We start from the raw sequence: 13372 nt of genomic DNA, 5'->3' as shown, positions 1-13372 counted from the left end.
TAAGTGGAGAGAAAATGTTTTGAGAATGATGTACAAATGCGCTTTACACAATTGATGTGTGTATGGATTGCGATAACAGTTGTATAAACCTCTAATAAAATGTTTTTTTAAAAAAAGAAAAGAAAATGGCCGTCGTAAAAAAGTCATACCTGAGTTTCTGGACCTGGTTTTCCTTTATGCATGTCCCCTGTTTCAAGGTCTTCAAAGTCACCATAGAGTTCCTCTGGGAAAAGAACATCCAAATGATGAGTCTGTGAGTAGGACATTTCATCCCCATCATTCCTGCACATTCTTCCAAGTGTCTTTTTTCTTGTTTCCACTATCACATATACAAAACATAATCCTACTTTTCCTTCCTTTTTAAATGGTCAATTTCATTATGTTTCCAGGGTAAATAAAATAACACAATCTGCATTTCCATACTTTAAAGTATCACTTAACCAAGAGCTAATTATCCAGTGTTTTCTCACCACACAACTCAATAAATAAATCATCATTCATAGTGCTGTTGCAAATGTAAGAATGACACAGCTATTCCATCTTGGTATGTATAAAAATAAGTATGGATTACCATATGACCTACCAAGTGAATTCTTGGGCATTTGTGCCATAAAAAGGAAAGTTTTCATTTACACAAAAAATCTGTACATGAATGTTCATTGAAGTTAATTCATAACAGTCCAACACTAGAAATAACCTGTCCTTCAATGGTCCTTCCATACCACGGCATAGTATACCATAGACTATTTACTACTTAGCAATTACAAAGGAACAAAATATTGATATGAAAATTTATATAAACCCCTAAGGAAATATGTTCAGTGAAGAAGAAGAAAATCATAAATATATACACATACAAGGGGCTTCAAAAGGTCCATGGAAAAATTCCATTATCTTTCATTTTCATTTCCATTTTTCCACAAACTTTTTGATGCCCCTTTCCCTGGTGTCAGCAGTTTGAATGCACTAGTTTCTCTATGGAAGACACACTATCTGCTCCTGTAAAGACATAAAGTCTCAGGAACCCAAAGGGGCAGTTCCACTCTGTGTTATAGGGTATTTGACTCTACAGCAGTGGGTATTTTTTGAGTTTTCCTTTTAGATAGGTAGAAATAACAACATTACAGATATTACATTCCAACATTATAGAGAACAGAATTGTGTTTTACAGGGGTTAATAATGGGAGGAAGGGGTAGGGTAAGTGTATAAAACATAAGAGATCTTTGTGGTGATGGAAGTATCCTGTAGCCACTGTTGGTACATACCCAAAATTACACACAGAGACAGAAAACGGAATAAATTTGCATAAGACCAGTGATTTGTGTAAATGTTAATAACCAGATTATGATCCTATACTACAGTTTTATAAGCTATTAACAAGGGAAAAACTGGTTAAAGGGTGCACAGGCTTTATATTATTTCTTACAATTGCTAGAGAACCTACAGTCATCTCAAATTAAAATTTAATTAAAACAAAACAAAAAAGGGCATTGCAAGATGGCAGTGTAAGCAGCTGAACACTCCCATTCCCTCACAACAATTTCAGTAAGAAAAACAAATAAATTCAAAAACAACAAACACCACCCCTACCCCCACATAAATTGGTGGAATCAGTGGTCTCAGAACTCTGGAAACAAGTCACTATAAGTGAACAATGAATAAAGAGAAAATTAAACCCATCGCCATCAAGTTGATTCTGATTCATAGCAACCCTACAGGACAGTGTAGGACTGTTCTATTAAGTTTCCAAGACTAGAAATTTTTCTTCTGTGGATCAGGTGATGGCTTCAAACTGCTGACCTTTCAGTTAGCAGCCACGTGTTTCCCCACTTTGTTTCTCCACCCATCAGCACCTCACTGGCAAGCCATAGCTATCTTGCGGTACCTAATGCAGGTGGCCTTCTGAAATAGTATGCTTGGTTTTAAAGCAGAAGGAGCAAGCAATCCCTCAAACAGCAAGCCTGGTACAGTGTTGAAACCACAAGCACAACCAGACAAGAGTGTTTGGTGTTAAAATACTGACAGTTGGCACTTCTAGCCAGTGAGCCAAGTCTTGAAGCGGTGAAAGTATGTACTCCCATGGTGCATGTCTGGTCTTCAAAGTGCTGACAGATGACACACTGAGAGAGGGAGACTGGTGATAACCAAACTAAAGCCTTTAATAGTTAAAAAGGTAAGAGAAAATCATGGGGAAGTTGAGAAAGCTGGTTTCCAGAGTTATGACATTATAACAAAATGTCTCAATTTTAACAAAAAAGTCACAGTGTCTACAACACAAGAGGAAAAGAAGAGATAATCCAAAGGACTTACTATTCAAAGAATCAATAGTTCTAGGATTGTACAAATGGCTACTGTGCATCAGCTAGCAGAAAGCCTGGAGGTTAAAGTCCCCCAAACATACCTCAGAACAAAAGCCTGGTGGTCACTTCTAGAAACTGAAAATTCTAGTGAGCACAGTCCTTTCTACGACACATATATGGCCAACATGAGTCAGAGTAAACACAACAGCAACTGATATACAGATTAACTAAACATTATTACATATGCTCAAAGATCTAAAAAAAGTTAATCAGAAAACAATGAATATTCAAAATGAGAGTATTAACAAAGATGTAAGTTATTGAAACTATCAAACAGGCAATTAAAAAAAAAACACATTCTGGAGCTGAATAATACATTAGCTGAAATTAAAAATTCACCAATTCAGTATATTAGAGAAAACAAATGTATTAGAAAACCTGAAGATAGCACAGTTGAAAAGATGTCTTAAGGATGAAGAAAAGAGAACCATGGAATGCTATTAAGGGGCTTAGTATGTGAACATGGGAGAGAAAGAAACAGGTAAAGAATGAGTATCTGAAGAAAATATGGCTGCAGCTTTCCAATTTTGAATTAAACATGATTTACATATGTAAGAAGCAAAGCAAACTCTAAATGCCCAAGGAGACACACTCACGAAGACACATTAAAACCAAGTAGCAACAACCAAAGATAGAGAATCTTTTTTGATCACTTTATTGAGGGTTCTTACAATGTTTATTACAATCCATGCATCAATTGTATCAGGCATATTTGTACATATGCTGCCATAATTCTTTTATAGTTTCTTTCTATTGAGCCCTTAGTATCAGCTCCTCCTCCTCACCCCCACCCTTGTGACCCCTTGAAAGATTAGAAATTATTATTGTTTTCCTATCTCACACCAACCACTGTTTCCCTTCCCCCATGATTTCTGTTCTTTCCCTGGAGGGGTTGTGTGCCGATCATTGTCGTCCGTTCCTCTTCTTCCACTCCTCTCCCTACTTCCTTTCCCATCGGTATCGACAGAGAATCTTGAAGGCGGTGAGAGAGAAAGAGAGTGTGTGTGTGTGTGTGTGTGTGTGTGTGTAAGTAAGCCACATCACAAGGGCACTCCAAAAAGACTAAATGCTGATTTCTCTTAAAAACCTATGGAGGCCACAGACAGTGTAATACATTATATTCATAGTTACCAGAAAGAATTCATCTAAAAATCCCCTGCACTTGGGAAAAATGGTCCTCTAAAATCTAGGATGAAATGAAGACATTCCCAAATAAACCAAAGCAGAATGTGCTTATTACCATAATGCCCATCAAGTAGAAAAAAGACAAAAACTCAAGCACATATATGAGCTATGATCTGTAGTAAGGATAATTTAATGAATAACGGGTCAGTTTTATAGTATTTTAATATTTTGACTGTACTTGTTATATAGCTTACATTATTTAAAGAACGAATGCATAAAAATAAATTTAGTGATTTGTTTCTGTAAACATCAGAACAAAAACAATCTATTGCAAAAGACCTCTTAAAAGTGTCATTTAAAAAAAAAAGTCATTTTGAGGACAAAGGTGCACCTGACCCAATACTTTAGACATTTCATGACCTCTTATGCATGTGAAAACTCATTAATGAGGTTTGGACCTCGCTGTTCCAGCCTATGGCGCACATTCCATCCTGCAGCCTGCAATCTGCAAAATCCAAAACTAGGGCTTGTGTTTTTGTCCTGCACATACTGGAGGTGAGCAAAACAAAAAAAAACTAAACTAAATGTTCATCACGAGGGAAAGAAATTGTGCACAACCAGGTTGGTCAGTGTGGCAACCAGATCGGTGCCAAGTTCTGGGAGGTGATCAGTGATGAACACAGCACCTTCTCCACCAGCACCTACCACCGGGGCAATGATCTGCAGCTGGACTGCACCTCGGGGTACTACAATGAAGTCACAGGTGGCAAATATGTTCCTCGTGCCATCTTGGTGGATCTAGAACCTGGAATCATGTACCTCTGCCTAGGTTTTTTGGCTGGATCTTTAGACCAAACAACTTTGTTTTTGGCCAGCCTTGGGCAGACAACAACTGGGCCACTACACAGAGGATGCTGAGCTGGTTGACTCCACCTTGTATGTGGTGTGGAAGGAGGCCAAGAGCTGTGACTGCCTGCAGGACTTACAACTGACGTATTTGCAGGGCAGAGGCATCGACTCTGGGATGGAAAACTTGCTCATCAGCAAGATCTGCGAAGAGTATCCCGATGGCATCATGAACACCTTCAGTGTGGTGCCCTTCCCCAAAGTCTCTGACACAGTGGTCAAGTCCTAGAACGCCATCCTCTCTAGTGAGCTGGTATAGAACACTGACAAGACCTATTTGCATTGATAACGAGGCCCTCTGTGATATGTGCTTCCATACTCTGAAACTGAGCATGCCCATCTAAGATCTGAACCACCTTGTCTCAGCCACCAGGAGTGGGGCCACCACCTGCTCCATTTCCCCAGCCAACTCAATGTTGATCTATGTAAACTGGTGATCACCATGGTGCCCTTCCTGCATCTCCACTTCATGCCCAGCATTGCCTCCCTCATCAGCCATGCTAGCCAGCAATACTAGGTCCTGACCATTCCTGAACTCACACAGGTCTTGAATGCCAAGAACATGATGGCTGCCTGCAACCCAAGTACCTCACCGTGGCTGCTGTCCTCCTCGGGCAGAAGTACGTACATGAAACAGGTAGATGAGCAGATGCTCAACGTGCAGAGTAAGAATAAGAGCTACTTTGTGGAATAGATCCCCAACAATGTCAAGAAGGCTGCCTGAGGCCTCAAGAGGGTAATCACGTTCATTGGCAACAGCACCGCCATCCACGAGCTGTTTAAGTGCAACCCAGTGTGGTTTACTACCATGTTCGCCCTTCCTCTACTGGTACACAGGTGAGGGTATGTACAAGATGGAGTTCACTGCAGCTGAGAGCAACATGAATGACCTTGTCCTTGTCTCTGAGTACCAGGATGCCATTACCAAAGAGGATTATCATTTGGGGGTGGAGGCCAAAGAGGAAGCCGAAGGCAGAGTCCCAGCACCTCAGGCTTCTCAGTTCCCCCAGCCTTCTTCCTCAGTTGTCCCTTTCCTTTCTCTCAAGAATTTACATTTTCTGCTTCTCATTCTTTCCCCCTTCTCCCCCTGAGGGAGTTCTAGAGCAGTGCCTGGTTCTCAGTAAATACCTGTTGTTTGTTAAATGTCTACTTTCTTTTCCTACTCTGAGAACCATTAGATTTCTGCCATTCTAAGTAACCGTTTCATTCTGGCACCTATTACTCCCCTCTATCCAGTTAATAACTTCTGTCTGCACGAGAGGCCATGTGTGAGCGCCGCAGCCTCCCCTAAACACTAGACACTGAGCTCCTTACCAGCGTGCCAGTCTGCCTGCCTGCCATGGCTGACAAGAGAGCAGCCTTTGATGACACCGTGGAAGAACATGTCATTAATAAGTGTAAAATATGGGGGGGAAATACCTCTTTTCTTTATGATTTGGTTATGACCCATGCTCTCGAGTGGCCCAACCTGACTGTAGTGGCTTCCAGATGCAACTAGACCAGAAGGGAAAGACCAGCATTCCTCAACTTGTCTTGGGCACACATATATTGGATGAGCAAATCCACCTTTTGATAACCAGTGTGCAGCTCCTGATGATGATGCTCAGTTTGAAGCCTCACATTATAACAGTGAGGAAGCAGCATTTGGAGGTTTTAGCTCTTGTCATTGGAAAGATTGAAATAGATATCAAGATCAACCATGAAGGAGAAGTAAATTGGGCCCGTTACATGCCCCTTACATTATTGCAACCAAGACTTCATTTTTGACTACATGAAATACCTTCCAAACCAGACCCTTCTGGAGAGTATAACCCAGCTTGCATCTTTGGAGATATCAGAAGGCAGGCTATGGACTTTCATGGAACCAGAATTTCAGCAGGCACTTGCTTAGTGCTTCAGCTGCCTCTATCATCTGCCGGTAGGACATCAGTGCTGTTCCAAAGGTAGGAAGAGTGGTGGATGCAGAGACCACCTTTACTGGATATACTGCAGTAGATGAAGATGTTTTGTTGGCATCTACTTCATGAATCTCAGTTTGGGCCGGTTGCTGATGATCAGAAGCTCATGATCTGGGATACTCAAACAATACTTCCAAGCCAAGCCACTCAGTTGATGCTCACGCTGCTGAAGTGAACTGCCTTTCTTTCTATCTTTATAGTGAATTTATTCCTGCCAAAGGATCAGCTGGCAAGACTGTTGTTGCTTTGTGGGATCTGAGAAATCTGAAACTCAAGTTGCATTCCTTTGAATCACATAAGAATAAAATAAACCAGGTTCAGTGGTCACCTCACAATGAAACTAGTTTGGCTTCTAGTGGCTCTGATCACAGACTGAATGCCTGGTATTTAAGTAAAACTGGAGAGCAGTAATTCCCAGAAGATGGACTGTCAGACTTGTTTATTCACGGTAGTCACACTGCTAACATATCTGACTTTTGGAATCCCAATCACCCTTCTTGGGTGATTTTTTTTGTATCAGAAGATAACATCACGCAAGGTGGCAGATCGCAGAGAATATTTTAATGATGAAGACCCTGAAGGAAGTGTGGATCAAGAAGGATAAGAGTCCTAAATATGTCTTCACTTGATTTTAAGCTCCCCCTTTTTACTCTTAACCAAGATAATGAGTTTTAACACTATCCCTCTTCAGGTACCATCAACAATGTTCTTAGCCCCCGTCCCAGTCAAAAAACCAAACAAAAACCTTTTATCTGTTTTCAAGGAAATTTTCCAAAAAGCTGGGTCTCACCCAGATCCCATTTAGAAGCATGTGCTCTAAGCCTCTCTGCCCAAAGGTAAAAGGAACCAAGTTAACTCACTGCAGATGCCATATCACTAGAAGTGAAGGGTGACATAGTTTTTAAGGACGGGAATCCAGTTGCTTCAGCGCTCGTCAAGCATCCCCTGTTCCTCTCAGGGGAGGTATTGACAGTCTTCTTTCCATTTTTACTCCAAGCAGTCCTGAGCTCCCAGTTTCCTTTGAGGGGTCTGCTCCACTTGCCTGGGGTAATCTTTTCCTCTACCATTTTGGCTTAGGAAAGAGGAACACAGACCAGCCTCCAAGGTCTCAGAAAGGCCTTCCCTATCCCCACCTTAACTAAAATGTAACAAAGTGCTAAGGGCCTTCACTGCTCAAAATCCCACAACATTAACATTTGTAACCTACAGGTTTGAATCATTGATTCCCAGAGTTGGGAACAGGACCAGGAAACATCTCTCTTCCATTTGCTCTTATTGCCTTTTAACATGTCTATCCTTGTTTTCTCCCAATCTCCCCCAGCCTCATTCGCCACTTTAGATTTCTATTTGTGTTGAACTTGCGGCTTTTTTCATATTGAAAAGATGGCATTGCCCCCAGAGCCAAAAATACAATAGGAATTGAAAAATTAAAAAAAGAAATAAGGAAGACCAGAGAAGAATGGATGTCTTTGAGGTATAGTGTTCCTGAAGAATAAAAAAGTACCTTGGACTTCCAGATGAACAAACAAATCCATCTGAAGGAAGGAAGTATAGCCATATGTGCCTTAGAAGCAAAGAAGGCCAGCTATCACCTCATGCACTATGGAAATGTATCAGGAGATAATAGTCTCTGCAGAAGGGCATCATGCTTGTTAAAGCAGGCTAGCCAAAAAGAGAAAGACCTTCATGAGATAAGTTGATACACTGTCTACTATAATGGGCTCCAGCATAACAATTATGAGAATGACTTCCATTCTGTTTTGTTTGGGTCCCTATGCGTCAGTACTGAGTAGATGGCACCTAACAATAGCCAAAATTAAAAAAAAAATTACAAATGTTGACAAAGTTGTGGGATATAGGGAAAACTTATCCATCGCTGATGGGAATACAAAATAGTAATGCTGTTTATAGAAAATAGCGGCTGTGCCCTGCCCTAAAAATCTTAGAGTCACTGCTGCTCTCACACCCCTAAGTACCATCTGTGCTCCACTACCCACACTCCTACTCAGATGAATTAAAGGGAAACAGAAGTTAGCTGAACAGATGTTTCAAGAGATTTTGTTTTTTTCTGCAATAGTTGTTTATCTACGGGTACGTGACTGAACAGGTCGGATGGACTGTTTACATATCCATGGCTGGATTTGATTTTTCATGTTTGCTGACACGTCTTCCATGGCCCATCTATTGCCAGCCCCCCTCAAGTGGCTACCTAGTCATGATTCAGAAATGGAAGACAAGAAGCCAAGGGATCAAAAAATTAAGAGGCATTCTAGTATGTGGCATTTATTCTATTTATATAGACCCACACTTGTATTTTCTGCCATCCGTTTCAAAGTAAAATTATGAATAGATGGCCAAAAATATTTACAAATCAAAACCCAACTAGGCTAGGACGTGCTTTTGTCCATGTGAATGAGTTCCTACCCAGAACATGAGTTTTAAAAGTACCAGTTCTGTGTATTGATTGACTTAATATTTCATTTTATAGTCCACTGAATGAACTTAAAACCATTAAACTTTATAAAATGTAGTCTCCCCATTCCCCTGTACAAAAAAAAAGAAAATAGTTGCTGTAACTTAAAAAGAGAGTGATAGAACTAGCATGTTGTTGCTCTCTGGTGCCATTAAATTGGTTCTGACCCATAGCAATCCTATACACAACAGAATGAAATATTGCCCGGTTCTGCACCATCCTCACAATTGTTTCTATGCTTCAGCCCATTGTTGTAGGCACTGTCAATTCATTTTGCCTTCCTCTTGTTTGCTGTCCAACTTTTATCAAGCTTGTTCTTCTCCAAGTAATGGTTTCTCGGTTAAGTCCTGCCATCATTGCCTCTAAGAAACATCCTGGTTCTACTTCTTTGAAGACAGATTGGCTTATTTTTTGGGAAGCCCATGGTACTTTCAATATTCTTTGCCAGCACCAAAGTCCTGCTGCCCCCCCACCCGTTTTCCTTATTCAATGTCCAACTTTGACATGTATATGAAGCAACTGAAAATAGTTGGGTCAGCCGCAACTTAGTCCTCAAAGTAACGTCTTTGCCCTTCAATATTCTAAAGAGGTCTTGTGCAGCAAATATAACCACTGCAAAGTGTCTTTTGATGTTCTAAGCAAAAATGTTCCTTCTATGTGTTATCAATGATATTGTTCTATAATTTGAAAATTCTGTTGGGTTCCCTTTGTTTGGAATGGGTACAAATTTGGATTTCTTCCAGTCTTCCAAAATTGCTAGCAAAAATCCAGGAGTGCTTCCAGTGTTTCATCAGTTTGCTGAAGCATTTCAATTGGTATTCAATTAGTTCCTGGAGCTTAGTTTTGGCTAATGCTTTCAGTACAGCTTGAACTTCTTCCTTCAGTACCATTGGTTCTTGCTCATATGCTATCTCCTGAAATGGCTGAATGTTGACTAGTTCTTGTTGGCATAGTGCATAAGACCCAGGTGCTTTAATGATTGGCATATGAAGGGGTACCCTGGAAAAATAGAAATTTTTTTCAAAACTATGTGTTTAAAATTAAAAAAAAATAAATAAAACAACCATAATCACCTTCAAAGTACTCTCCATCACACAATAAATTTGTCAAATCTGTGATTCCATTCTTGGAAACATTTTTCAAACTCATCTGTATGGATGGTCAACAGCACCTACCTCATTTTTCTCTTCACCTCTTCTATGTTGTCAAATCACTGGTCCTATCACATCCCTCTTCATTCCAGAAACAAACAGAAGTTGCCAGAATGAGGTCAGGTGAATAAGATGTGTGGGACAAGACAGGCATGCTGTTTTTGCCAAAAACTGGCACACTGAGAAGGATACGTGAACAGGTGCACTGTTGTGGTGGCAATATCAAGTCCCGTCTGCCATAAATCAGGCCTTTTTTGTCACACACTGTTATGCTCTCTTTTCAGAACCTCTAAATAGAAAGCTTGATTAACAGTCTGACCTGGAGAAATGAACTCCAAATGCACTGCATTTTCATCCGTTCAGGAAGTTGACAGACATCCAGACAAGGTTTATCACCAATCAACATTTCACTTTTTTTGAAATGGGAAAACCACTCATACACCAGAGTTTTTCCATAGTGCTGTCCTTGTAAGCTGTGTTCAATATCACAACAGTTTCTTCAGCATTGTTCCCGAGCAGAAAATAAAATTTCACAGCCACACACTGTCCTCTTAAATCAGCCATCACAAAAACTGAGGCTCAAGCTAAAGTGCTTCATGAAAAAATTCACTGTGACCAAAGAGAACCTTCCCAGGTGACACCACTGGGTGCATTAACTCAGAGCAAGTTGCTTAATGTTTGGCTAGTAGGTAAAAATCCTATAAACGCTCCTCCCAGCAGAGCTTTTTTCTGTTTTCTTGGGGGGTACCCAGAAGACTTAAAAGTGGAGATTTAAAAGAGACCTGGACACCACTGTTCATTCTTGCACCATTTACAGTAGCCAAAAGATGGAAACAAACTAAATCCCAGTTGACAGATGAATGGATAAGCAAAATGTAGTACACACAGAAAAATGAGCTATTACTTAGGCAGTAAGTGAAATGAAGTCTTGATATATGCTACCTGAATGAAATTTGTAAACATTATGAAGAGTGAAATAGGCCAATCACAAAAGGAAAAATCTTATATGATATTATATACGAAAGTATGGAAAATAAATATAGAGAGCCCTGGTGGCAGTGGTTATACGTTGCTAATCATAACGTCAGCAGTTTGAAACCACGAGCAGCTGCTCCACGTGAGAAAAATGAGGTTTTTCACTCCTGTAAAGATGAAACCTGGGGGTCCTACTTGCTGTGCACGGGGCGTGGTGCCAGAGAAGCACCAGCAGCCTGAGCGGTGTGCAGTTGGTGCACCCGCCAGTGGTGCTTTCTCCCTGAGACTCCTTGAACATTATCAGCTCAAAGCAAGGGCCTCCCTGACTTAAGCTCTCCCGAGATGACCAAGCAGCCAGACTATGACCTAGAGAAAATTGAGAACAAAGCATGTCCCACCATAGCCATGCATCCCAATTACCTCTCAGTCATGCAAGCTTTCATGAAGGCCCTGGTCCTAGTCATGCAGGTGGAAGAACAGGCCAGCAAAGAAACCAGCAGCAAGATATAGCCCCAGTGATGACGGAAAATTAATTAGAAAATAATGGAAGTTTCCCACAAACTTTTTGAAGCTCCCTTTTCTATCTATCACATAACTTTTGCCTATTCAGTTATATACATGTTTAAGCCTTATTGACAACAATTACAAGAATCTGTTTGCAAGCTAACATTCCATGATCCATGTAGTTTTTCCAACACCTCTATCCTCCACCTCCCACTTTCTGTATACTGACCCTAATAACCACTAATAAACTTTGATATCTATAATATATAAATAAAAAATGAAACCTGAAGATATTATGTTAACTGAAAACAAAGTTCACAATGACAAATACTGATTTCACTTACATAATCTATCTAGAATTTAGCAAATGCATAGAGACAAAGGTTTATCAGTGGTTACCAGGGGAAGGGGATACAAGTAAATGGGCAATTATTAAGCAGCTTTCTAGGACAATGAAAAATATTTGGAAATAAATCATGGTGACAGATGTGTGACTGTGGTTACTGTCACTCAACTTCATTTAGAGTGGTTGAAATGGCAAGGATTTTACATACATATTTTACCACACACTCAAAAAATACAACTAAAAAGTAAATAAAAATGTAAAATTTCTAGGAGTAACCAGAATAAACTGTGGTGGCAAACTAAACATTAATCACAGAACTAGGGAGAGATATATGAGAAGACATGAATACTGTCAAAGAGTTTCAAGTATTCTCAAATTAATTTCTGAATATACTGTTTTAAATATATATATTATATATGATTCATCAAAATGATTTTCAACGTTAATTTGGACCACTGTTGACTTACAAAATTGGTAAAAATAAAAAGAACTGGTGGTATCCAGTTTTGGCCAAGATATACAACAAACTGTACTCTCACATACTGTAGTCAACTAACTGCCATGGAGTCAATTCCGACTTATAGCAATCGTACAGAACAGGGTAGAACTGCTCCCTGTGAGTTTCAGAAATTGTGAATCTTTACAGAAATAGAAAGTCTCATTTTTCTCCTAAAGAGTGGCTAGTGGTTTCGAACTGCTGATCTTGTGGTTACCAGCCCAATGTGTAACCCAGTATGCCACTATAGCTCTATACTGTAGGTAGAAATATGAAATTTTAAGCATTTTTCGGGTATACCTGGAATATAAAGTAACAACACATCTATTTTAAAATATTTCTACATAGTGCCCACCTGTCCGGGGCCATTCGGCTCAATCTTCACTATATTTTGTCAGAGCTTGCAGTACTTTTCCATTCCCGCCTATGTGACATAGTTTTGTGATTATGTTATCTCCCCTCTGAATAGCCTGTCCTTGGGACGGGCTGAGTTTAACCTTCAAGTCTGCCTAGAAACAGATGAGGGGGATTCCACACATAGTGTGACATTCTTGAGATAAGCACCTATATCCTGCTTCCCCTTAATTGGGTAGGAGATTGTCTTTACCCTATTTACACATCTAATGCCTGCACCTGATTTGCATAAAATGATGTCAGTTTGCTACCTGGTTGAAGATTGTAAACCGTTACTGAGGGCGCACTCCCCAGGACTCCTTGATTGGTCTATTACCAAAGTGGCCTAATTTACATGTGCGACGGGTGTTTCCCTTCCCCTGGCCCTTATAAGCTGAAACCTTTTACTCAATAAAGAGACTTGATCAGAATACTGTCTTGTATCCATTTCTCGTGTCTCTTGTTCCCCTCAATTCCCACTCCCTCCTCCAGGGTCTGCGTTGACGTTCCTGCAGGTCGGGACACCCACCTATCAAAAGATATAGCATCTGGGGTCTTAAAGGCTTGAAGGTAAACAAGCGGCCATCTAGTTCAGAAGCAACAAAGCCCACCAGCCTGTGCGATAACGAGGTGTCGAAGGGATCAGGTATCAAGCATCATCAGAACAAAATCTTACCATAACGA

The 13372-nt window shown here is 40.3% G+C and overlaps 1 protein-coding gene and 2 pseudogenes across 4 annotated transcripts in view; 2 read left to right on the top strand and 1 right to left on the bottom strand.

Annotated features, from left to right (window-relative positions):
- BMS1 (BMS1 ribosome biogenesis factor) overlaps nucleotides 1-13372 on the bottom strand; it is an 83444-nt gene that overhangs the window by 24060 nt on the left and 46012 nt on the right. For all 4 annotated transcript variants that reach the window (XM_004716769.2, XM_045290277.1, XM_045290275.1 and 1 more), the window contains one exon: nucleotides 150-223. In XM_004716769.2, the coding sequence (XP_004716826.1) occupies nucleotides 150-223 (74 nt within the window). The remainder of the gene's footprint in view (nucleotides 1-149; nucleotides 224-13372) is intronic.
- LOC115869677 lies at nucleotides 2824-5483 on the top strand (annotated as a pseudogene).
- LOC101648233 lies at nucleotides 5732-6954 on the top strand (annotated as a pseudogene).

Source organism: Echinops telfairi, unplaced genomic scaffold (assembly GCF_000313985.2).
Source record: "Echinops telfairi isolate 266 unplaced genomic scaffold, ASM31398v2 ScPeMD7_35;HRSCAF=133_1, whole genome shotgun sequence".
NCBI lineage: Eukaryota > Metazoa > Chordata > Mammalia > Afrosoricida > Tenrecidae > Echinops > Echinops telfairi.
This window is presented reverse-complemented; position numbering and strand designations above follow the sequence as displayed.